This window comes from Macrotis lagotis, chromosome 1 (assembly GCF_037893015.1).
Source record: "Macrotis lagotis isolate mMagLag1 chromosome 1, bilby.v1.9.chrom.fasta, whole genome shotgun sequence".
NCBI classification, from domain to species: Eukaryota; Metazoa; Chordata; class Mammalia; order Peramelemorphia; family Peramelidae; genus Macrotis; species Macrotis lagotis.
The window spans coordinates 170,637,463-170,664,781 of record NC_133658.1 but is presented as its reverse complement, the minus strand read 5'-3'; the positions used below and the strand labels follow the sequence as shown (position 1 = coordinate 170,664,781).

Genomic DNA, 27,319 nt, shown 5'->3' with positions numbered 1-27,319 from the left:
CGCCGCCCGGGGCCTGGGGCGCTCGGTGTTTTGCTCCGGGGCCGGTTCGCAGCCCGGGCCGGCCATGAAGACGCCTGCGAGCGCCGCGTGGTACCGGCGGATGTCCTTAGTCTACGCCATCGGGGCTTGGACCACGGTGGGCTCCATTTGCTTGTCGCGCTGGAAGCGAAGGCAGGCGCCAGGTACGGCCGCGGGCTCCCGGGGTGGTCCTGCGGGGGGAGGGGCCGAGGGCTGCCGGCCGGGCGAAAGCTTCCGGGTCGCAGTGCACAGAGCCCCCGACTCACCCAGCCCAGTGGCCTTGGGCAAGCCGCCTAACCCCGCTGCCTTGCACAAACCTAAAAAAAAGCGATGCCAGCAATGAGACGACGTATCCGAAAGTTTGAAATGTGGCCAAGGTAGTCTTCAGAAGAAACTTTGGATTTCTTAAGAATTTTTAAAAATATAAGGAAAATCAGAAATTGGGCAATTAACTAGAACTAGCAAAAAAAAATGCCCAGAGGACTAATAGACTTCATGTTAAAAAGTTAAAACAGGATTCCTATGAGAAAGGTGTATAGTTATGATTAGTTATGAGAATGGGCAAAACAGGTGACACATGTTAAAATTTTAATTCCTTGAATTTATTACTAATTTTTGTGGATAAGGGGTTAGTTGCCTTAACAACAACTGAAAAACGACTTCAGGAAAACTTGCTTTCAAAAATACATTTAATTTTGGCTGTATAAAAACAAAAGATAGCAGTAAAATATATATATTTTTTAAGTATACAAAGAGTCTAGTAGAGGCTGGAAACTGCTCTTCAAATTTGTTCCTCAAACCTAACCCCAATTAGCATTCCTAGCCGCTCAGTATTTGATATTAAAGGTAAAGAATTTCAAGGCAGAACTTGAAAGGTAAGGTACTAAAGATTAGTTCCCTCTAATTTACGAGCAAATATATTTTTTTTTATTTTAGGTTTTTTTTTTTTTTAACAAGGCAAATGGGGTTAAGTGGCTTGCCCAAGGCAAACACAGTTAGGTAATTATTAAGTGTCTGAGGCCAGATTTGAACCCAGGTACTCCTGACTCCAAGACTGCTGCTCTATCCACTGTACCACCTAGCCACCCCACATGAGCAAATTTTAAAAAATTTTTTTCACAGTTTCAGTTTATGTACTTATAATGATTGAAAGTTATGATTCTTTTTTTAGTCGAAGAAGAGACTCTTAAAGATGAAGACTCTGTTGAGAAGCCTGAACCCAGAAGAGGATTTTATGTGGAAACAATTGTGACTTACAAAGAAAATTTTGTGCCATATAGTACTAGGATCTACAATTACTGGAAATCATGGACTAATGGTCCTGGGTCATCAGAATGACTAATTTCTAATCTCAAATCAGGATTTTGGCATGGTGTGTACATTTGATGGAAGAATTGACTTAAAATGTTATGATTGTTTAAAAATTTATATCAACTTAATTTGTCTATTTTTTCTGTAAATAAATAGAATACTTTCCTTGAAACAACTAAATTTTTTTAAAGATTTTATTTATTTTGAGTTTTACAATTTTCCTCCTAATCTTACTTCCCTGCCCCCACCCCACTCCCAGAAGGCAATTTACTAGTCTTTACATTGTTTCCATGGTATACATTGATCCAAATTGAATATGATGAGAGAGAAATCATATCCTTAAGGAAGAAGCATAAAGTACATAAGATAGCAAGATCAGACAATAAGATATCAATTTTTTTTTATAAATTAAAGTTAATAGTCCTTGGTCTTTGTTCAAACTCCACAGTTGTTTCTCTGGATACAGATGGTATTCTCCTTTGCAGACAGCCCCAAATTGTCCCTGATTGTTGCACTTATGGGATGAGCAAGTCCATCAAGGTTGATCATCGCCCCCATGTTGTTGTTAGGGTGTACAGTGTTTTTCTGGTTCTGCTCATCTCACTCAGCATCAGTTCATGCAAATCCCTCTAGGCTTACCTGAATTCCCATCCCTCCTGGTTTCTAATAGAACAATAGTGTTCCATGACATACATATACCACACTTTGCTAAGCCATTCCCAAATTGAAGGACATTCACTTGATTTCCAATTCTTTGCCATCACAAACAGGGCTGCTAGGAATATCTTTGTACAAGTGATGTTTTTACCCTTTTTCATCATCTCTGCAGGATATAGACCCAGTATTGGTATTGCTGGATCAAAGGGCATGCACAGAAACAACTAAATTTGAATTTCATTGAGATATGCCTCTGCATATATCAGGTAAATATTGAAGTAGAATTTTAAGTGGTGTCTTGAAAATGCAGTATTATTATAGCTAAGTTTTATATATATATATATATATGTGTGTGTGTATGTATGTGTGTGTATATATATATCTTAATAGGTTGTTTAATGATTGATATAAGCTCCTCTCTCTGTCTTCTCTTCCAATTAAAGTTACATTGGCTAGGCTATGTGATATGTTCTGAATTAGATCATAAAGCCTTCAAACAGGAGAACAGCTTCTATATTTCTTAGGATCCTACAGTACTTCAGTAGATTGAGGAGGAGGAGGAGGAGGGATTGGTGGCATTCTGATGTTTATAATTGAATTCTTTATAGAATACTCAAATGGTCATAACTATATACCTTTCTCACAGGAATCCTGTTTTAACATGTTTAACATGAAGTCAAGAGCACTATTTTCCATTCTCCCAGGTGCATAACCTTGGCATTATCCTTAACTCACTTTTTTTCACCCTGTATAACCAATCAAATGTCAAATCTTGCCATCTCTCTTTCATGGACTACTGCATAATTAGTTCCTGCTTTAAAACACTTCACAATCCCTCCTTTGAATAGTTGTCAAAGTGTTTTTCCTGAAACAGATCTTACCATGTCAATCTCCATCTCAATAAAATCCAGTGGCTACCTATTATTACCTCCAGAATAAAATTAAAAACTGTAGTGTTTTACTTGAATGCTCTTCAGAATCTGATTACAACCTATCTTTCCTGACTTATACATTAAATCTTCCTGAGCTCTAAGTTTTAGCCATACTGGTTTTCTCCCTATTATTCATAGGTGGCACTCTATCTTCTGTCTTTTTTCTTGGTATTTGCCTCCTTAAACTCTTTGTTCTCCTTCATCTCTTATTCACCCTCTTGCTTAGAGACTTAGATTAAGCACCACCTTCTACAGAGTCCTTTTTTTTTTTTGCAAGGCAAATGGGGTTAAGTGGCTTGCCCAAGGTCACACAGCTAGGTAATATTAAGTGTCTGAGATCAGATTTGAACTCAGGCACTCCTGACTCCAGGGCCAGTGCTCTATCCACTACACCACCTAGCTGCCCCTACAGAGTCATTCTTGATCCTCCTAACTGCTAGTGCCCTTTCCTAGATATCTTGTATTTATTCTTCATGTTTTTGAACTGTAAGATTCTTCAGGGCAGGAATTGTTTCTTTTCTTTTTTTGTATCTATAAATGCAGTGTCATTTGAAACATTTTTCAAATGTATATAAGGAAATTCAAAAGTAAACACTAGTACAGTTTTGAAAGTAATATACAGAATTTGTTATAATAACTAGTATTTATGTAGTATTTTAAGGTTTGCAGATTTCCATTCAAATATAACTTTTCTGGGAAAAAAAACCCATATCTTCCTGAGTTGCAAAGTTCAGCCTTTTGTCCACTATACCTGTTATATGTACTACATTCCCTCGGGTCCTTTCAGGACTATGTTTGCTACATCTTCTTCCCCCCCCCCCCCCCACGTCCTTAGGGTATATACTCTGAGAGATCTATTTCTTTTGTGTACCACGGGTTTGAGCCCCAAACAATTATATTCCCTACGTTTATTAGGGACAAATGACTAGTATCGTAATTCCATTTACCCATATAGATAAACACATATGAAAGATATTTAAAAAAATCAGGTAGTATGAAATAAAGATTTAGCTTCATAGAGAATCATCTTTTTGTGTTCTGGGTGTATGTATATAAATGTTCCCATTTCTTGGTGTTTCAGTTCAAAATTTTAAAAAATGTTCAATAGACAGTTGGTAATTCAGGATTTAAGTGCTCAAGAAAAATCTGTTTATTTTGGCATTTACAGGAAGTAATAGATTCTTTACAGAAATTTTTACACAATTTAAATTGAAATGGTTGAAATCCAGGGAAATTATGATTCTTGAGACCTTTTAAGTATCTTTATGCTTGTCTTTGGTACCTCCAGCTTTTGCCTTCATCCAGAACTGAAGATTCCAGCCTTGTAATCCTGTGTTCTGATTGGTGAGCATTTCACTTTATTTTGCTCAATATCAGATTCAACACTTCTTGCTGGTCATCTCCATGACAGCAGTAGCACCCCTCCCCTACATCAACACTACCAACATCTTAATCAGTTATCTTATTCAATCACCCTTGTCTCCCAAGTTCCCTGTCTAAAATATTAGGACTAGTCACCTCTTTCCTAAGTGTATTGTTTTTGCCTAGTAGAATGCAAGCTCTTTGAGGGCATTTGTATCCTGAAATGAGCATGTCTGACACATAGTAAGCCCTTATGAATGTATTTTCATTTGATTCATTTTTTTCTTTCTATAAGATGCTGAGAACTTTGACATACTTTATCTTATTAATAGTAACATCAACCTCCCAAGAAGGGCATTAAGTGAAATTTTCTTATTTTTAGATGGCAAGATAGAAATAACAAGGAATAAAGCAGTTCAGTTAAGAAAATATTGTACACTACTGGGTCTATACCTTGAAGAGATTATGGAAAAGGGTAAAAAAAATCACAAAAATATTCATAGCAGCTTTATTTGTGGTGGTAAAATTGGAAATTAAGTGAATGTCCTTCAATTGGGGAATGGTTTAACAAACTGTGGTATATTTATATCATGGAACACTATTGTTCTATTAGAAACCAGGAGGGATGGGAATTCAGGGAAGCATGGAAGGACTTGCATGAACTGATGCTGAGTGAGATGAGCAGAACCAGAAAAACATTGAAACATTGTACACCTGAACAGCAACATGGGGGTGATGATCAACTTTGATAGACTTGCTCATTCCATCAGTGCAAAAATCAGGGACAATTTGGGACTGTCTGTGATGGAGAATACCATCTGTATCCAGGGAAAGAACTGTGGAGTTTGAACAAAGACTAAGGAGTATTATCTTTAATTTAGGGGGGGGGGAACTGATCTTAGTCTGATCTTGCTATCTCTTATATTTTTTTTTTCCCCTTAAGGATATGATTTCTCTCTCATCACATCAACTTAGATCAGTGTATACCATGGTAACAATTTAAGACTAACAGACTGCCTTTTTGGGGGGTGGGGGTGGGGGGAGGGAAGCAAGATTAGGGAAAAAATTGTAAAATTCAAAATAAATAAAATCTTTTAAAAATTGTAATAGAGCTAGGCTGAGTACTGTTTCATAGGGCTGACCATTTGAATTCATTGGATAGTCAACATTTCATTAGTAACATTTCACTTTTGCCTTTTTTGTTATTTCTTTGCCTTTTTTACTCTAATTCTTTTTCCTTAAGATTTTAATTAGTTTTGAGCTTAAATACATAAAACAAAAAAGAGTATTTCCATGTACATAGTACAACATAAAAAGAATTCTCTATAAAACTATGAATTTATATTTCATATTGTTCACTTTTTTGAAAAATTATACAGTACTACACATTATTTTCAAAGCTACTCTGCTTTTTATGCCTCCTTCTAAACTTGCTTTTTACTTTTTTATATATTTTTCCTCCCTCCTTAACCTTCACTAGAGATGGCTACCATTAAACACAAATATGTATTTTTTTATATATAAATGTAAAACCACTCTATTTATTTATCAGTACTTTCTCTAGAGGTAGATAGCATCTTCCTTCATAGGTCCTCTGTAGTTCATTTGAATATTTATAGTACAGAAAATAACTTAGTCATTCAAAGTTGTTCTTAAAAAACAATATTGCTATTATTGCTATTATATACAGTGTTCTCTTGGTTTTGCTCCTTTCACTTTTCATTATTTAATGCAATTCTTCATATATATATATATATATATACATATATATATATATATATATATATATTTTTTTTTTTTTAGGTTTTGCAAGGCAATGGGGTTAAGTGGCTTGCCCAAGGCCACACGGCTAGGTAATTATTAAGTGTCTGAGGCCAGATTTGAACCCAGGTACTCCTGACTCCAAGGCCAGTGCTCTATTCACTGCGCCACCTGGCCGCCCTGGTTGGGGCACCTTTGTTGGAGTTCTGACCCACTGTGCCTTTGACCTGATGACCCAGACTCCAAGGGTCTCTGCTGTAGCAGCTGAGAACCTACTCTTGTCCCTGCCTTGCTCTTCTTCCTCCCAGGGACTGGTCTTCTGTTCCCTGCCCTGGTTAAGTGTCTGAGGCCGGATTTGAACTCAGGTTCTCCTGACTCCAGGGCTGGCACTCTATCCACTGTGCCACCTAGCTGCCCCCCCCCCCATATTTTTCTAAAATCAATGAACTCATCTTTTTTTTAAAGCATAGAAATATTTCATCACAGTCACGTACCACAATTTGTTTAGTCATTTCTCAGCTGACAGGCATACTCAAATTTCATCACAAAAAAGAGTGGCTATAAATATTTTTAAACATATAGGTTCTTGTCTTTTTTCCCTAATTATCTTGGGAAACAGTGGTGTTGTTGCCAGTTTAATAACTCTTTGACCATAATTCCAGGTTACTCTCCAAAATAGCTGGAGCAGTTCACAATACCCTCAAGAGCAAATTAGTGTCCCAATTTTTCCACATCTATTCTAATTCTTTCTCTCCACAGTCTTGTGATCCTTTCCAATTTCTTTTAAAGTGAAGACATACTAAGGGCTTTTTCAAAGTGGAAGAATGAATAATGTTTTCTTTGCTTATACCATTGATCTTAATTTTGCAAGTCTAGGAAATAAAACTTTATCATGAACTTACTTAGTCACTAATTTACTTTCAATTATCACTTTCAGCCTACTTCCAATTAGCTTATCCAGACTTATTAGTGGCTCCCCCCACTAAGAATGACATCTTGAATTTTATCAGGAACCCCCAGAAAAAAGCTGAATGAAGTGGTCTTCAATTAATGCTATTTTCATTAATGAAGCGCTTTCCTATTGATTTATACTCAGATTAGATCAACTATCCCTGAATGACAACACCTATGTCTTCAATTTGTAAATAAACTTACTTCATTTTAAACTACTTAACTTATCACTATGCCATGCTTCTTTGAATAGAATTGGTGAACTTAGTTGTCTTTAAGATGACAATTTCAGAGTCGAAGGAACTTAAGAGGTCATGTAGTCTCCTCTATACCTGAAAAAAGATCATACTGATCCTAGATTTAGAATTGGAGAGGATCTTAGTTATCTAGTTAACATTTTATAGATAATGAAATAAGAGGTTAAGTGATTTGTCCAAAGTCCAAAGCAGTATAAGTGGAGTTGATCATTAGAGTCCCTGATTAATTGAACGAATTTCCACAATCAGATAAAATCACAAGTTGTTCTTTCAGGATGATTGGCAGACTGAGACTGGGGGACTTTTGTCAGAGGAGCCATGGCACTCCATGATATCTGTAGCTTGGAGGTTTGTTCTCTCTTTCCCTCCCTCTCCCTCTCTCTCCCTCTCCCTCTCCCTCTCCCTCTCCCTCTCCCTCTCCCTCTCCCTCTCCCTCTCCCTGTCCCTCTCCCTGTCCCTCTCCCTCTCCCTCTCCCTCTCCCTCTCCCTCTCCCTCTCCCTCTCCCTCTCCCTCTCCCTCTTTTCTTCTTTCTTTTGACCTTTCAGAGTATAGTAACTCCTCTTCTTTCTCTCCACTCCTTGCAGTTGATGAAACCTGTAATAGAAGCATATGACAAGCTTTATATACTTGTGCTTGGGATCCCTATTGGTGAAAACCATAATAAAATAACAACAGCAATAGGGCACAGTTACCACTATATGGCCTCTTACAACACCTGGGTGTCTGGGACTCAGACCCAGTGCTAAGCAGTAGGAGTAGTCAACAGTATACCAAAGAAATTCTGAGATGGAGGTTGGGGGTGAGACAGGGAGAAATCTCAGATAACCTAGGATACTTGTAGGGTGGGGTGGCCCCATATACTGGATGCCCTGAAAACACCTCTAGGCTTGGAAATCCTTATAGAGATTTGCTCCATTAGTTTGGGTAAGGAAGGAAAGTGAGTGGTGGATGATGTGGGGTGGTTGCTCCTCATAGCTCTTAGGGAAGCCACAGTGAGACTGTTGGAGGTAGAAACGGAGAATAACAGGTTAGAAGAGCTGGAGCAGGATAAGGTAGCCAAGGTAGATAAGAGGGAGAAGCATGTAGAAATGTTGGTTTATGGGTTAGTCTGGCTGAAGGGGGTTAAACATGTAGACAAGAAAATGACAAGACTGGTAATTGTGAGGGAAGAATGGGATCCCAAAAATGGAAGAGGAGGATAGTGAAACTAAAAAGAAAAGAAAGGTAGTCGTGTATGAATTGGAAATATAAAAGTTTAGGATTATTTTTGTTTTTATTTCTCTCAAGTTCCTTGGGGGGAGAGTTCTTGACCCTCATGTTCTTGAATGCCTTTTTTCTTTTTTTCCTTTTTATGAGACTTAGATAGAACCTAAAGACCTTAGTAGCCCAAGACATAGCAATAGCTGATAAATTGATATATTTGGCAGATGTATATGAAAGAGGTAGGCATGTGCATGCTGACTTGATCCAAGAAGGAAATTCATTGACAATGTTTGTGTACTCCAGTTTATATGTGGATGATAAAAGATTATGAATTCTTTAGGCATCATAATCCTGGAATTTGGCTTTCTAACCAGAGAAGGGAGATTTCCTAACTAGCATTTTTTTGGCTATCCTGAATTCTGAAGTTTGAAAGTTCTAAAATCAGACCTCTCATTAGGGAAAGAAGTTATTTGCATAGTTCCTGCACAATATCCTATTTGGACAGAAGAATCAGTGCATTATTTGAACAGTGCAGGTCTCATGGGAAGGTATTTACTTGTTCAGAAGCCTCTCAAACAGGATTATTTTGGAGAAACAGTGCTTTCTTTTTAATAGACACCTTTGAGTTATTTGTATCTTTTGTATTTTCCATGGAGGGAAATAAAAGCTATTTGATATCCAGTATTCTTTTAGTATCTTGAGAACTAATGGGAACTTGGGATCCTTGTTACCTAGATATAAGGCAATAGAAAGCCATACATTAGAGATTTCCTAGAATAACACAAGATAGGGGCACTATTAAGCAATTACTATGTGTAAGGACATGCTAAGCAATGGACAGAAAAATAAGATGATGCCTATTTTCTGGAGCTCACATTTTGAATGAAGACATGAGACAATAAATATTAGTTTCAACTGAAGAATATCTGGAAAGGCCCCTAATCCTTAGGGAGCAATAATAAAACTGGAGAATATACATCTTCTTTAATGTGATTTCCATTGATAAATCTATATGGCAGTTGAATGTGGTGGCCAAATTAGAAGCAGTCATTTGACTTGCCTGGCACAAGTGGCTTCAACAAAGCTGTCTTACCAGAAGAAAGTTGGCACAATGTAAAGAGTTAAGGAAAAACCCAAGTTCAAATCCAGCCTTGAACACTTACTAGCAGGGTGACTCTGGTAAGTCATTTAACCCTGTTTGCCTCAGTTTCCTCATCTGTAAAATGAAATGTAAACTACTCCATTATCCTTGACACCAAGACCCTAAATGAAATCATGAAGTCATCCACAACTGAAATGACTGAACAGCAGGTGGCAGTTGGTCAGTGGAAGATTATCCCTTTTCCACAAGGGTTACTCCCCTGGATGATGGTTTAGGAGGAGGGCCTAGAAGCAGGGCTCATGGTCTGAGGGATGCTACTATTTCTTGGGTTCTTGGTGGCAGTGGGGGTCAGTGGCTGATGGTGAGGGTTATTTCTCTTTTCACATTACTTGCTTCCCTGGATGATGGTTGTGATGCCACCTAATTTTATTATACATTATTTGTGCAAAATAAATATATTGAGTCTAACTGCTGGGCAAGCAATTTCAAGCTGCTGAAAGAAGTGGGGATTTCAAGCAGCATAAAAAGAAAGATGAGGAAATAAAGACAGGAACATGGAAGTAACTTGTTAAAGAACCTTCATTTTAGGATAGCCATAACATCAGAATTTGTGTTTAAGAAGTATCATATTTCCCCATATATAAGACGCACCTTAATTTTGGAGCCTCAAATTTGAACCTGAAGCACCAGTTGTGTCCTTCTTTGAAATCAGTCACTTCTTTTTCATCAGAAATTCTTCTGGGCTCCTGCTGAACCATCCTTGTGGATACACAAGGGTCCTTTGCTTTTTCAATCTCTTCAACTCCCTCTCTAATTCAGGCCATTTGGCTGACTCATCTCTCATGGCCTTCTGCCTCAGCATCTTCAGTAGAGTTTCTTCTTCTCACAGTCAGGCTCAGATTGATTTCTTGGTTGGAGGAGCATCAAACTGGTGTTCAGAAGTACAATTTCCATTCACTTTTACAAACTGGATCTACTTTGTACCTAAAGATTTTATTTATTTATTTTGAGTTTTACAATTTTTTTCCCTAATCTTACTTCCCTCCCCACCCCCCATAGAAGGCAATTTGCCAGTCTTTACATGGTTTCCATGTTGTACATTGATCCAAATTGAATGTGATAAGACAAATAAGATCCTCAAGGAAGAAACATAAAGTATAATAGAGATAGCAAGATTAGACAATAAGATATCAATTTTTTCCCCTAAATTAAAGTTAATAGTCTTTGATCTTTGTTCAAACTCCACAGTTGTTTCTCTGGATACAGATGGTATTCTCCATCGCAGACAGCCCCAAATTGTCCCTGATTGTTGCGCTGATGGAATGAGTGAGTTCATCAAGGTTGAGCATCGCCCCCATGTTACTGTTAGGGTGTACAATTTATTTGTGGCTCTGCTCATCTCACTCAGCATCAGTTCATGCGAGTCCTTCCATGCTTCCCTGAATTCCCGTTCCTCCTCGTTTCTAATACATATTCCACAGTTCAAGTCATTTCTTTGCCACCACAAACAGGGCTGCTATGAATATCTTTGTACAAGTGATGTTCTTACCCTTTTTCATCATCTCTTCAGGGTATAGACCCCAAACTGGATCACTTGGAACTTGAATTCAGCAATGGATGAAAATCTTTTCTGAGCCATTTCTGGGCAGAATGTGACAAAATGGAACCATGAGGGTAAAGATAACAAGTGTGAAAAAGCAGGAAATGCAAGTAAAAAAACCTACAAAGACTGTATAAGATGCTTTGAGTTTTTAGACCCCAAATTTTTTGGAAAAAGGGTGTGTTATACCTGCACTAAACTTCCTATATGAGCGTAATGTTTTAAGTATTTTAACACTAAGGATCAGGAAGGCTCCACGGATTGCCTCGTCTCACGGAGAGACGCCTCGTGGTGGCCCAAGGATACGTCCGTGGAACAAGATCTCCGCAGCCCCAAGCGGGCGGCGTCCGGGGCTGGGCTCCCTGGGCCGGCGGCGGATCCCGGCGCCCCGGGCAGGCCGCGTCACGTGGCGGGGCCCCAGGTGAGCCGCACCTGCGCGGCGCGGGCGGGGCCGCGGCCGGAGCGGCCCCTAGGGGGCGGCCGCGGCCCCGAGACGCCGGCGCAGCGTGCGCCGCGGGGGGGCTCGCGGGGGAGAGGCGGCGGCGGCGGCGGCGGCGGCGGAGGAGGAGGAGGACGAGGAGGAGGCGGCGGCGGAGGAAGAGGAGGCGGAGGAGGAAGAAGGAGCAGAGGAGGAGGAGGAGGAGGAGGAGACCGCAGCTCCGAGCCGCGGAGGGCCGGGCCGCGCCGGGCCGCGCCGCCATGAAGGCCATCATCCAGCGCGTCACGCGGGCCAGCGTCACAGGTCAGTGCGGGCCCGCGGCGCAGCCCCCCCACCTGGAGACCCCCCCCCACCTGGAGACCCCCACCTAGAGAGACCCCCACCTAGAGAGACCCCACCTGGAGACCCCCCCCCCACCTGGAGACTCCTCCCACCTAGAGAGACCCTACCTGGAGACCCCCACCTAGAGAGACCCCATCTGGAGACCCCCACCTAGAGAGACCCCACCTGGAGACCCCCCCACCTGGAGACTCCTCCCACCTAGAGAGACCCTACCTGGAGACCCCCACCCAGAGAGACCCCACCTGGAGACCCCCCCACCTGGAGACTCCTCCCACCTAGAGAGACCCTACCTGGAGACCCCCACCTAAAGAGACCCCACCTGGAGACTCCTCCCACCTAGAGAGACCCTACCTGGAGACCCCCACCTAGAGAGACCCCATCTGGAGACTCCTCCCACCTAGAGAGACCCTACCTGGAGACCCCCACCTAGAGAGACCCCACCTGGAGACTCCTCCCACCTAGAGAGACCCTACCTGGAGACCCCCACCTAGAGAGACCCCATCTGGAGACCCCCACCTGGAGACCCCACCTGGAGACCCCCCCCACCTAGAGAGACCCCACCTGGAGACTCCTTCCACCTAGAGAGACCCTACCTGGAGACCCCCACCTAGAGAGACCCCATCTGGAGACCCCCACCTAGAGACCCCCACCTAGAGACTCCTCCCACCTAGAGAGACCCCATCTGGAGACCCCCACCTGGAGACCCCACCTGGAGACCCCCCCCACCTAGAGACTCCTCCCACTTAGAGAGACCCCACCTGGAGATCCCCACCTAGAGAGACCCCACCTGGAGACCCCCACCTAGAGAGACCCTACCTGGAGACCCCCACCTAGAGAGACCCCACCTGGAGACCCCCACCTAGAGAGACCCCACCTGGAGACCCCCACCTAGAGAGACCCCATCTGGAGACCCCCACCTGGAGACCCCATCTGGAGACCCCCCCCCACCTAGAGAGACCCTACCTGGAGACTCCTTCCACCTAGAGAGACCCTACCTGGAGACCCCCACCTAGAGAGACCCCATCTGGAGACCCCCACCTAGAGACCCCCACCTAGAGACTCCTCCCACCTAGAGAGACCCCATCTGGAGACCCCCACCTGGAGACCCCACCTGGAGACCCCCCCCACCTAGAGACTCCTCCCACTTAGAGAGACCCCACCTGGAGACCCCCACCTAGAGAGACCCTACCTGGAGATCCCCACCTAGAGAGACCCCATCTGGAGACCCCCACCTAGAGAGACCCCCACCTGGAGACCCCCCCACCTAGAGACTCCTCCCACCTAGAGAGACCCTACCTAGAGACCCCCACCTAGAGAGACCCCACCTGGAGACCCCCACCTAGAGAGACCCTACCTGGAGACCCCCACCTAGAGAGACCCTACCTGGAGACCCCCACCTAGAGAGACCCCATCTGGAGACCCCCACCTGGAGACCCCACCTGGAGACCCCCCCACCTAGAGAGACCCCACCTGGAGACTCCTTCCACCTAGAGAGACCCTACCTGGAGACCCCCACCTAGAGAGACCCCATCTGGAGACCCCCACCTAGAGACCCCCACCTAGAGACTCCTCCCACCTAGAGAGACCCCATCTGGAGACCCCCACCTGGAGACCCCACCTGGAGACCCCCCCCACCTAGAGACTCCTCCCACTTAGAGAGACCCCACCTGGAGATCCCCACCTAGAGAGACCCCACCTGGAGACCCCCACCTAGAGAGACCCTACCTGGAGACCCCCACCTAGAGAGACCCCACCTGGAGACCCCCACCTAGAGAGACCCCACCTGGAGACCCCCACCTAGAGAGACCCCATCTGGAGACCCCCACCTGGAGACCCCATCTGGAGACCCCCCCCCCACCTAGAGAGACCCTACCTGGAGACTCCTTCCACCTAGAGAGACCCTACCTGGAGACCCCCACCTAGAGAGACCCCATCTGGAGACCCCCACCTAGAGACCCCCACCTAGAGACTCCTCCCACCTAGAGAGACCCCATCTGGAGACCCCCACCTGGAGACCCCACCTGGAGACCCCCCCCCACCTAGAGACTCCTCCCACTTAGAGAGACCCCACCTGGAGACCCCCACCTAGAGAGACCCTACCTGGAGATCCCCACCTAGAGAGACCCCATCTGGAGACCCCCACCTAGAGAGACCCCCACCTGGAGACCCCACCTGGAGACCCCCCCACCTAGAGACTCCTCCCACCTAGAGAGACCCTACCTAGAGACCCCCACCTAGAGAGACCCCACCTGGAGACCCCCACCTAGAGAGACCCTACCTGGAGACCCCCACCTAGAGAGACCCCATCTGGAGACCCCTACCTAGAGATCCCCACCTAGAGAGACCCCACCTGGAGACCCCCACCTAGAGAGACCCCACCTGGAGACCCCCACCTGGAGACCCCCCCCACCTAGAGACTCCTCCCACCTAGAGAGACCCCACCTGGAGACCCCTACCTAGAGACCCCCACCTAGAGAGACCCCACCTAGAGAGACCCCACCTGGAGACCCCCACCTAGAGACCCCCACCTAGAGAGACCCCACCTGGAGACCCCCACCTAGAGACCCCCACCTAGAGAGACCCCACCTGGAGACCCCCCCACCTGGAGACCCCCACCTAGAGAGACCCCACCTGGAGACCCCCACCTAGAGACTCCTCCCACCTAGAGAGACCCCACCTGGAGGCCCCCACCTAGAGACTCCTAATACCTAGAGAGACCCCACCTGGAGACCCCCACCTGGAGATCCCCCCACCTAGAGACTCCTCCCACCTGGAGACCCCCCCACCTAGAGACTCCTCCCACCTAGAGAGGCCCCACCTGGAGACCCCTCCACCTGCAGACCCTCACACCTGGAGACCCCCCCCACCCAGATACCACCCCACCTAGAGGAGATTACTCCCACCTAGAGACCCCCCCCACCTAGAGGAGAACACCCTCACCTAGAGGAGACTCCCCCAACTTAGAGAAAAACCATCCCCCCTAGAGACCACCCCTATCTAGAGGAGATTGCCCCTATTTGAGAGAAAAACTACTTTCACCCAGAGAGACCCACTCCCACTTGGGGACCACCCACCCCGAGATTGCCTTCACTTGGAGAAAGAACACCCACTTTAGAGACCACCTCCACCAAAAAGGAACCATCTCACCAAGAGAGAACCCATCCAGAGAAACACCACTCCCATGTTGAGACCACCCACTCAGAGACTACCCCCACTCACAGAGGATCCACCTCTCCCCAGAGACCACCTTCCCTTAGAGAGAGATCACCTCCATGTAGGGAAAAGACCATCCCCGTAAGAGACCATCCCCACCTGGACATCACTCTCATGCCCGCGTCCATTAGACTGAGCTCCTTGAGGCAGGCACTGCATTCTGACTTTGTCTCCCTAGCGCTGCTCTTAGACTCTGGTTGGCTTCTCTTCTCTGAGGGTCCAGGACGTTGTTCCCATAGAATCACAGCACCTCAGCCTTGGAAAAGGGACCCCAGAGACATCTAGCCTAACCCCCACCCCCCTCTCTTCCCCTCTCCCTTTTACGTTGTCCCTCTTTGTGGTCATTCATTTGTTTCCACAGGAAACCTTTCTGTTTCTGTCCCCTTTGTGAACAGAACTCCCTGCCTCCTTTTCTCAGTGCTAAGAACCATGCCATGGCCTATTGGATAAATTGCTAAAGTAAAGATCACTGAAAAAAAGTAGCTGGAAATCACTGTCAAGAGATTGGAAAAAAAATAAAAAGTTCCTGTTCCCAAGTAGCTTACATTTTGGGGGTGGGGCAGATGAGAAGAGATAGTGTGTACAGTTATGAAAATAGATATGTAGGTATGTTTTATACATTTATACATATACACATACATATAAATATGTACACACAATAGGGCAGTTAGATGGCACAGTCTGGCCCTGAAGTCAGAAAAACCCGAGTTCAAATGTAGTCTCAGACACTTGACTCTTACTAGCTGTGTGACTTTGGACAAGTCACTTAACCCTGATTGCCTCATATCCAGGACCATTTCCAGTGGTCCTGATCCATATCTGGCCACTGGGCCCAGATGGCTTTGGAGGAGAGAGTGAAGCTAGTGACTTAGCACAGTCCCCCACCCCCCATATCCAATTCATGTATATGCCATGACCTTCTTTGAGAAGAAAGAACAAATATCAACAAAACACAAATTAATATGTGGGTAGTCTTGGGAAGGAGGGATGAAGGCATCTGTGTGGAAGGTGGTGCTTGAATTGAGTCTGCAAGGAAATCAAGGTTTTCTAGAAATGGAGATGGGGTACATTTCAGGCGCTGGGGTCAGCCGGGCACAAGTGCCAAGAGGGAATTGTGATGCAGAATAGTAAGAATAGTAAGACAGTACTACTGAAATAGAATATGTGGAGTCAAGTACAAGAGCCACAGGGAAAGTGTGAAGAGGTTGGATGGAGAAGTGTTTGTAATGGGTCCTAGAGGGGAGAGCAAGACATAACCACAGTTGTGTTTTAGGGAAATCAACTCTGGTGTCTGCAGAGGAAAGGCTTAGGACAGGGAAACCAGTCTGTAGGGAGAGAGGTGATGAAGGTCTGAGTGAGGGAAGCAGAGGGGAATGAAAATGTAGTTCAAAACAAGGTTTGCAAGCCAAGTGGATATGAGTAGGGTGAGGGAGGAATGGAGGATGACGTTTAAATTGTGAACCTGGGTGACTGGAAGCATGGTAGGTCTTTCCATAGTAATAGGGGTATTTTTGGGGGAGAGGAGAAAGGAGCAGGGTTCTTTTTTTCAGATACGTTGTTTGAAATGCCTATGGGGCATCCAGATTGAAATGTGTTATAGGCAGTTATTTGGAACTGGAGCTCAGGAGAAACACTAGAACTAGGACATAAACATTTGGGAATCATTTGCAATCATTTGCATAATAGTTGAACCAGTGAGAATTGATAAAATGAAAGAATATAGAGAAAAAAGAGGAAGGACAACCATATTTGTTTTATATATTTAAATATGCCATTAGTTTTGAAAACGACTCTAGAATGAATTTAATGATTTATAAATGAAAAAGTATTGTAGAAACACCCCAAAGTGATTAAAAATCAAGGTTCTGAATCCATTATCCATAGGAATTGATTTCTTCCATCCATTTTTTTTTTTAGGTTTTTGAAAGGCAAATGGGATTAAGTGGCTTGCCCAAGGCCACACGGCTAGGTAATTATTAAGTGTCTGAGACCGGATTTGAACCCAGGTACTCCTGACTTCAGGGCTGATGCTTTATTCACTGCACCACCTAGCCGCCCCCTTCCATCCATTTTAATATCTCGGACCAGAAAGCAACCAGTTTTGTGCCATTCCTCAATTAACAAACAATTCTGTTGCTACCTTCCATTCAGACTAGACTAGGTAAGGTTTGGAAATTGTGCTCTTGATTGTGGCAATTTATTGGCAGCTTTGAAGCATTAGCTAAAACATAAGTAATTTCACTTAATAGTGGAATTTTTTGGTTTTAAGAATTTAATCATTTAGAGAAAAAAATACCCAAAATGTGTTTATTGTGTGTCTATCTTATATAATCCAGTTTCCATCAAGGTACAAGAATAACAAATGCTAACATAAGGAGATTTACTTGTTTTTTGACATAACAAGGATATAAAAGGAGGACACAGTGGCAACTTAGCTTCTCTGGATGTTGCCATCTTCACCTTTATATGAATCTCAGGGCAGGATAATAGTGAGCATGGCTACTTAGATAGCGTTCAGAAAATCACCTGGTTGGAAGAGTTCTGAATCCACATGACTGGGACTTTTAGTGCCCTCAGATGATCCAGAAGCTGTAGTGGGGAAGACCCAAGATAGCTTGCTTGCTTGCTTGCTTGCTTGCTTGCTTGCTTTATTTATTTATTTATTTATTCATTCTTTCATTCATTCATTCATTTAAGGTTTTTGCAAGGCAATGGGGTTAAGTGGCTTGCCCAAGGCCACACAGCTAGGTAATTAATAAGTGTCTGACCCCAGATTTGAACTCAGGTTCTCCTGACTCCAGGGCCAGTGCTCTATCCACTGCGCCACCTAGCTGCCCCCAAGACCCAAGATAGTTTTGTCTCCTTTTGGGGAAAGATAATCCATATTATGGGGAAGGAGGGGAGATCTGACAGAGGAAAGGCAGGGATGGTGGGACCTATACCCTTTGGTGTGTAAGGGGGGGAAAAAGTATAGGAAAACATGAGTAATTAGTCCTGGAACCACTTTGTCTTTCTTTTGTGATGATTAAAAAGGTTCAAGAGACATAGTTTCTGGGTAATTTAATCATTTTATTAATAATGCCTGCATGTTATCAATAAAAGGATGGTCATTGGGCCAGACCAAAGATAATTATGGCCTTGGTATTCAGGGAGGATATGTTCTTTTGGAAGAGTGTCAATCAGCTCTGATAGTTTAACACAATGGGGCATTGGCTATATTAAAATTAGGGACTGAGAGTGACTTTGTTGTCTCCCTTGTGTCTTTTCTCTAGACTCAGATTACCCCCAGCTTTGGGCAGTCTAATTGAAGAATTTATTCCTACTGGAACTTGAGCAGAATACCTTAGACTTTTCCACCTTAGATTAATTTCTTAGGGTGGCTAGGTGGCTCAGTGATAGGGGCACTGACCTTGAGTTCAAATCCAACCCCAGACACTTGGCACTTACTATCTGTGTGAATTTGGGCCAGTCACTTAACTCTGGTTACCTTCACATCCAGGGCCATCTTCAGTCATCCTGATTCATATCTGACTGGAGGAGAAAGTGAGACTCTCCTTGATAAGTCGAATGAAACAACAGTTTACCTTGTTAGACTATATGTTTTGTTGTTTTTCTTTACGTTAGTCATTTTGTGAATTATTCTTCTGGTTCTGTGTTTACTTTGTTCTTCATCTGGTTACAGGTATTTTCCCAAATTTCTTTGAATTTATAATATTTGTGGGTCCTTTTTTTCCCCCCTTTTTTATTTACTTAAGGCACTGGGATTAAGAGTGACTTGCCCAAGGCCACATTGCTAGGCAATTATTAAGTGTCTGAGGCTGAATTTGAACTCGGGTCCTCCTGACTCCAAGGTCAGTACTCCATCTACTGCACCACCTAGCTGTCCCTATATCTGTGGTTTCCTAGGGTGCAATAATATTCCATTACATCCATATACTATAGTTTGTTGGGCTGTTTCTTAGTTGGTGGTCATTCACTTTAATTTCACTCCCCAGGATGCTGCTATAAATCACCTCTTTGGAAAAGTTTGTACCTAGTAGTTGTATTATCGTTAGTTATGTTATCTGGGTCAAGTCACTTTAACTTGGTCTGGAGAGTTTTTGGGAGTAATTTAAAAATTGTTTTCTAGGATGGTTAGATGAGTTCACAGCTCAAGCAACAGTGTAATAGTGTATTAATTTCTCCAAAATACCTCTAATATATACCATTTTCATCTTTTATTATCTTTGCCAATAGGATGAGTATGAGGCAAAATCACAGTTATTTTAGTTTTCTTTATTTTTAGTGATTTGAATTATTCTTTTCTATCACTGTTAATCAATGATAATTCATATTTATTTGAGAACTGTTAGTTCACATCCTTGACCATTTGCCTTTTGGGAAAAGATTTTTGTTTTCATATGTATTTATGCATCCCATGTTATAAGAGATGTTTTCTGGGAAGATTTTCCCTAAATTAGTAGATTCTTTTATTCTAGCTACATTAATATTTGTTCAGAAACATTAAAACTTTGTATATCTAAAGCAGGTTTTTTTAATGATTAGTTAAGAACTCACAGCCTAGAAGAATTACCTATTTGAGTGAAAATATATGTCTGATATGAATCTACTCTAGAGCTATCTATCCTGAGAGTCAGGACTTGAGAGGAGGGGGTTGCTTCCTCTGTTGAAGGCCTTGGGCTAACAAGATCCTTCAGTTCTGTGGAATACAGGATAATACAGCTAACATTTATTCAGCCCTTGAAGGTTTGGACAGAGCTTTACCTCATCTGGCCCCCATAACAATCCTAAAAGGGGAAGCAAATGCAAAATGATTTCTGAGGAAGAATAACCAGGGTGAATAGCAAGGGTGAATAGCCCAGGTCTCGTAAAGGAGGTAGTCCCTGAATTGTGTGGTGAAGGAAGTACAGTATTCTAGGAGACAGAGCTGATGAAAGGAGTGTTATAAGTCTAGGGGCCCTGACGGGGGAAAGTCATCCACTGAAACCCAGAAACCAGCTGGGAGGAGGGCAGCTCCCACTGCATTCTCACCACTGAGCTAAATACTTTTCCAAACCTTATTTCATATGGTCTAGGCAGATTCCCTCATGTTTCAGTTAAGAAACCTGAGGCCCAGGAAAGTAAAGTAGTTTGTCCAAGAGCTAGACATTTGTAAGTACTAGAGATGGGATTTGAATTCAGCACCTCTGAAATCAGTCATTGCCATCACCTCCCTATTATGCTGTAAGTTGAGTTTGAGGAGTAGACAGGTAGGCTGGAATAGTATGAAAAAGAAGTCCAAAGGTATATGAGAGTCAGACTAGCTAAAGAATTGGTATTTTATTCTTTAGATAATTAGGAAACCACTGAGGATTTTTGAGGGGGGGGGAGTAATATGATTAAACCTATGTTGTAGGAATATTAATATGGCAGTTTTGTGTAAAGATTGGAAAGGGAAGAAACTAGAAGTAGGAAGATCAGTTAGGAGGCTGTTGCAAGTGTAAACAAGAGAAAATAAAAACTTGAAGTTGAAAGGTTTATTCTTGCCAGGTTTTTGTGAAACACTTTCTTTTGTTATTTCCTACAGTACATTAATATTACATTACATTTATATACACATAATTTGTTCAGTCATTTCCTAGTTGATAGGCATCTTCTTATTTTGCAGCTCTTTTCCATTTAAAAAAGAGCTGCTATGAATGGTTTTGTGTGTGTGTGTGTGTGTGTGTATATATATATATGTCTTTTTCCTTTTTCTTTGATTTTTTTGATATTGACCTTGGGGTGGTATTGTTGGCTTGTGAAAAGGTATAAAAATTCAATAACTTCTGGGACGTAGTTTTACATTGTTTTCCTGAAATTTGAATAGACCACAAATAGGGCATTTAAAAAACATTTTAAAACTGTCATTTCATTTTATTTTTTCCAATTACATCCAAAGATAGTTTTCAATATTCATCTTTTTATAAGCTTATGAGGGCCACATTTTTCTACCACCCTCCCTTCTCTCCTTCCTCCCCATGGCAGTGAATTGTCTGATATGGGTTGTACATGTACAATTGTGTTTAACATATCTCCATGTTAATCATATTGTGAAAGAAGAAATAGAATTAAGGGGGGGGGGGGAACCTTGAGAAAGAAAGAAAAAAACATAAAAGTCTGCATTCACTATAGTTTTCCCTTTGGATGTGGATGACATTTTTCATCACAGGTCTTTTAGGAGTATTATGGCACTTTTTGCGACTAAATTGATGATCTAGCTAAAAGTTACAAATAGGTTATCATTTCCTTTAATGAAATATCAGTGAATGAATGAAAAAATTATTAAATGCTTACTGTGTGCACCTAGTTATACAATTTGAAAAATAAGATCGAGCCTGGTTTCAAGAAATTCCCTTTCCAAATAGAGGGAAGTCAAATTATAAGTGGTTTTAGCCATAAGTCTAATTGAAAATCCTAGGTAATGGTTCTTAGAATGTGGCCTCAGAGCCCAAAGTATTGTTGCTGTTCAATCTTTTCCATTATATCCATCTCTTCCTAACCCTATTTTGGGCTTTTTTTTTTTTTTAGGTTTTTGCAAGGCAATTGGGGTTAAGTGGGTTGCCCAAGGCCACACAGCTAGGTAATTATTAAGTGTCTGAGCCCGGATTTGAACCCAGATACTCCTGACTCCAAGGCCGGTGCTTTATCCATTATGCCACCTAGCTGCCTGAATTTTGGGCTTTCTTGACAAAGATACTGGAGTGGTTTGTTGTTTCCTTCACCTGCACATGTTACAGATGAGGAAACTGAGGCAAATAGTAAATGGCTGAGACTGGATTTGATCTCATGTACATGAGTCTTCCTGATTCCAAGCCTAATGCTCTATCCTCTCTGCTGTTTGGTTGCTTTAATGTTATTTCCAGTTCATCTGTTGCCAAGATGGTGGAGTTGACTGCAGGAGTTCCCCAGAGAACTCCATATTTTCCTCCAAACAACTTTGAAACAGTTTTGAAGTGGGCAGCAACTTATCAGCCCTGCACATCTTGGATAGTCAGTAGTAAAGATCTCTCTTCCTGGAGTGGGAAGGAGCTCATTTGGTGGACAGCAGTGGTAGGCAGTACCCCAGGAAGCCTGTTGCTGAGGGTTCACCCCAACATACACTAGCACCTCCAAGGCAAGCCAGCAGTCCAGGCAGACCACTAGCACAATGATGCCCGCTCTCCATTATAAGCCTCCAGCAATACCTTATTGCTAGAGCAAGTCAGAAGTGAGGCCCTGCCCCTGGGGCAGGCCCGGACCAAGCCCTCATCCGTATAGGGAAGCTCTGTCCCCTAGGACAAGCCAGCAGGCAGGCCCCATTGCCAAACTACAGGCTTGGCCCCAGTGCCTGACACAAGAAACTTGGGATAATAAAGGAGCATCCCGACTCTTACATAAGAGTACAAAGTCATAAAATAGGGAAAAAAAAAAAGAAATAGTGGGAAAAAGAGCTTAATGCAAGAAAATAATGAAAAAAGAATCCACAGCTTGGTAAAGGCAGTATAAAAAATGGGATAACATTTATAAAACTTACTGAAGAAAACAACTCCATAAAAAGTAGAACTGACCAAATGGAAAGGGAGGTAGGAGGGAAGAAAATAATTCCTTAAGCTAATGAGTCTATGAGACATCAAGAAATGATGAAATAAAGTTGAAAGAAGGAAAAATTATAGAAATTTTGAAATTTCTTATTGGGGAAAAAAAACAAAAGTAAATCCAGGAGAGAGTATTTAAGAATTCTTGGACTTCCCTGAAAGCTATGAGCAAAAAAAAAAAAAAAAAAAAAAAAAAGAGCCTGGGAACATATTTTAAGAAATCAAAGAAAACTGAGTCTTGATATTTTAGAACCAGAGGATAAAATATAAATTGAAAGAACTCATTGAACATCTCCAGAAAGAGGTCTCAAAATGAAAACTCCCAGAAATATTATAGCCAAATTCCAGAGCTTGCATGTCAAGGAGAAAATATATGTATTTTTATTTACACATTACTAAAATATTCTTGTTTAAGAGTAAACGTGATATTTATTTCAAATAGCCTAAATTGTCATTCCTTGATTCTTTTTTGATTATTACAGAGGAGAGAGTATGGCAGTTCTGCATAGGGTAATGTAGTATAGATAAGAGAGGGTGGTAGGTTTGGAATCAGGAATTTGGTTCCCACCTTCAGTAATTATTAGCTCTGTGACTACAGACAGGGCACCTATATTTTCTGAACCTCACTTTTCTCTTTTGCAAAAATGAAGATAATACTTGTGCCTTCAATAATACTTGATGTAAGAATTAAAGCTCTATAACTGTGTTATCAATAATTATCATGCTAATCATATCACCTATACTTTATTGCAGTATTTAAATTCTTCTCTCTGTCTCAGATTTCTCCTCTTACCAAGTCATCATCCATATATATTACTGCCAAAGTGATTTTTTTTTTTAAATTCAGGCTTGACAATAGCATTTCCTTTCCTTGATAAATTCCAGTGACTCTCTATTAGCTTTAGGATCAAATAAAAAAAAAATAAACCCTCAAAAATTTCCCCCCTCCTTTAATGGCTAATGCTCTTCATAGTCTAATCCTAGTTTCAGTGTACCTTTCTAGCATTACCTAATATTTCTGTTTTATTCAGATTATATTCAAGACAAACTAACCTACTTCCTCTTCTTTATTTGTGATTCTCTGTCTCACAGTTAAGTGTATTTGCACTGGCTTTTTCTCTTGCTTGGAATGACCTCTCCTTACCTTTGTTTCTTAGAATTCCCAGTGTTTTTCAGATCTCAGCTCAAATGCAACCTTGTACATGAACCTTTCCTTGAATTATCTCCTGCCCTCTGATAGTATTTCCTTCTTGAAATTATCCTACACTTATTTTATATACATGCTTGTATATGTGTGAATATATTATCTTCCCCTATAGCATATAGTGTTGCCAGGGAACTTAGTGATTGGCACTCTGGACCTGGAATCAGGAAGACCTGAGTTCAAATCAGGCCTCAGACACTTAGCTGTGTGACCCCCGGCAAATTTCTTAACTCCAAGTTTCCTCATTAGTTAAATAAGTTGGAGAAGGAAATGGCAAACCATTACTGTATCTTTGCCAAGAGAATCCAAAATGGGAACTCAAAAGAGTTTGATTGAACATGACTGAAAAAAGATTGAACAAAAGGCTTTTAACAAATCTAAGATACTAGTATTCAGAATTTTGCACACATATCATAAATTGTAAAAGTGTAATTCCACATCTCCACTCCTTCTTCTCTAAATGAGAAAAAAGGAAAAGCAAAATCTTTATTACAACCATGTATAATAAATATTCACATTAACCATATGCAAAAAAAAATCTCAGTCTTTATTCTGAGACCATCAACTCTGTATCAGGAGGTTGGTAGCATGATTAATTGTGAGACCTATGGAATTGTAGTTGTTCCTTGTATTGATCTCAGTTTCACTGTGCATATAGGGGTTCCTAAGTCTTCCATGTTTTTCTTTCTCTCTCTCTCTCTTCCCTCCCTCCCTTCTTTCTTCTTCCTTCCTTCCTTCCTTCCTTCCTTCCTTCCTTCCTTCCTTCCATGAGGTTAAGCAACTTGCCGAAGGCCACACAGCTAGTAATTATTAAGTGTCTGAGGCCAGATTTGAATTCAGGTACTCCTGACTCCAGGGCCGGTGCTCTGTCCACTGTGCCACGTAGCCACCCCTCATGTTTGTTTTTCTTTACAATATTGTTCTGATTGTATAAAGTGTTCTGATTTTTTTCACTTCGGTTAGCATCATCAGTTCATGCTAGTCTAATCTTCCCAGATTTCTCTGAAAACACCCTTTTTGTCATTTTATAGCATAATAGCATTCTGTCCCATTCATATACTGTGCTCAGTGCAATGCCTGGTACGATGTAGGTGCTTAATAACTGTTTATTGGTTAATTTGAACTCGATTGGCCATTCCCGAATTGATAGGTATTCTCCTTTCTACCATCCTCTCCAATTCCTTATTTCAATTCTTTACCACAAATAGAGGGGTTATAATTTTTTTTTTTAACATGGGTTCTTTTCCTCATTCCTTGATCTCTTTGGGATACAGAACTAGTAGTGATATCTCTGGGTCAAAGGGTAGGCATAGTTTAATAGCTTTTCCTTCATAGTTTCAAATTGTTTTCCAGAGCACAGTTCCACTGTAAGGGGAAAAAGTAAATTCACCTGTTTTCTCTAGCCCTTTAGGGTTGTTTTCCTGCAATTCTTATCACACAAAAATTGCTGTGTAAACATTTATTCCCTTCCTCAAATATTTGTTATTTCCTTTTTTCCTGTTTTGAATAACTTTGTGAATATGAGGGGTGTGAGGTAGTACCTTAAGAATTGTTGTAATTATTAGTGAATTTATAATTCTTCCTTTAAAAACTTCTCGTTCATATCCCTTGATCATTTTCTCTCAAGGAATAGCTCTTATTCTCTTATATGTTTCTTATAACTCTGAATCAATTCCCTATATAGTTTAGAAATGAGATCTTTATTAGGGAAACTTGCTGCAGAGATCCCCCCCCCCCATTTATATGATTTTCTTCTAAATGTGCTAGTGTAAAACTTCTAAATTTAAGGTAATCAAATTGTCCATTTTACTCTCTGTGATCCTCTCTATTTCTTTCCTACTCATAAACTCTTTTTATCTGTAGATCTGATAGGTAATTTCTTTTATGCTTCTCTAATTTGTTTATGATGACACTTTCTAAGTTAGGAATCCATTTGGATCTTCTTTTGGTATATCAAGTAAGATGTTCTATATTCTAGTTTCTGCCACATTGCTTTTACAGTTTTCCAAAGTTTTGTCAGAGGGATATGTTTGAGGAAGGGAATAAACATTTATATAGCATTTTCTGTGTGACAAACAGCTGGGTGAGATGTATAGAACCCCAGATTTAGAGTCAAGAAGACTTGAATTCAAATGCAGCTCAGTGATTCTAAGCAAATCATGTAACTTATTGTTTCCTCAGTTGTAAAAGGGGAATTTTGCAATTTAGAGGACTGCAGTTAGAAAAGAGTTAGAAAATATTTGAAAAGTTCTTTTTTTTATATTTGACATCTTTTTAATTCCTCATGGAGTCTTTTGTTTAATAATTCTATGCTCATTTGGATGTTACAGAGTTTCTTTATTTCTTGATTACAGATGAAATATCTATCCCTAAGCATATTGTTCATGTATACTTCGTTAACAGTAGAAGCCAAGTAGAGGCGTGTGTGTGTGTATATATATATATATATATATATATATATATATATATATATATATATATATATATATATGTATATACATACATACATACACACACACACACATATATCAGGTTAAATTTATTACCATCATTTGATACAAAAAAACCCCAAACAAACACACAGATTAAAAATCTTAGACTACTTAGCAGAGCATAGGTGAATGCAACTGAAAAGCATGGAATGAAAGGCATTGACCATATTGCTTTTCTTCCCATCCAAATATAGTACCATAAATGAGATAATGTTTTTTTTATTTTCGCGGGTGGATCACATTCTTTATGGTAAGTCCATTGAAAAAAGTTATTTCCATATTTTTCCACCTTTGCTATTGCTGATCACAACTCCCTCCTTTCGTATTTCTCCACTACCATGTACTATATTTTCCTCTCTCTCCTTTCACTCTGACTCTGCTGTAGGGTCGCTGAGTGGCACAGCAGACAGATCCCTGGTCCTGGGGCCACGAACAGCTACCACCCCTTAGGCCCAGCATCCACCTGGCCCTTTGGTCCCGGACAGGACATCCAATCCCAGCCCCTTGCTAGAAGTAAAAAGGAAACTGTGTTATATCTGACCACTCTCCCCCCCCATGGTCCATCCTCTCCTCCATCACTCACATTCCCCCCTTTCCCCATCCCCCTTCTCTCCTTCTTACTCCAGATGTCTATACCCCATTGAGTATATATGCTGTTTCCTCTCCTAGCCACCTCTGATGAGAGCAAAGATTCCCTCATTCCCACTTGCCTTCCCCCCTTCCATATCATTGTAATAAAGAAAAATCTTATTATATGAAATATCTTGGCCTATTCCCCCTCTCCTTTTTCTTTCTCCCATTACATTTCCCTTTTTCCTATTGACTCCATTTTTACACCATATTTTATCTTCAAATTCAGCTTTCTCCTTTGCTTCATCT

General features: G+C 41.7%; 1 protein-coding gene across 4 annotated transcripts in view; it reads left to right on the top strand.

Annotated features, from left to right (window-relative positions):
• DTD1 (D-aminoacyl-tRNA deacylase 1) overlaps positions 1–27,319 on the top strand; it is a 231,974-nt gene continuing 204,655 nt past the window's right edge. For 2 of the 4 annotated variants that reach the window (XM_074209364.1, XM_074209365.1), the window contains exon 1: positions 11,775–11,897. In XM_074209364.1, coding sequence (XP_074065465.1) covers positions 11,855–11,897 — 43 coding nt within the window. In that variant the 5' untranslated portion in view covers positions 11,775–11,854. Of the gene's footprint in view, positions 183–11,774; positions 11,898–17,086; positions 17,311–27,319 lie in introns of those variants that run through there. The other 2 variants (XM_074209368.1, XM_074209366.1) reach the window with 2 other exon arrangements.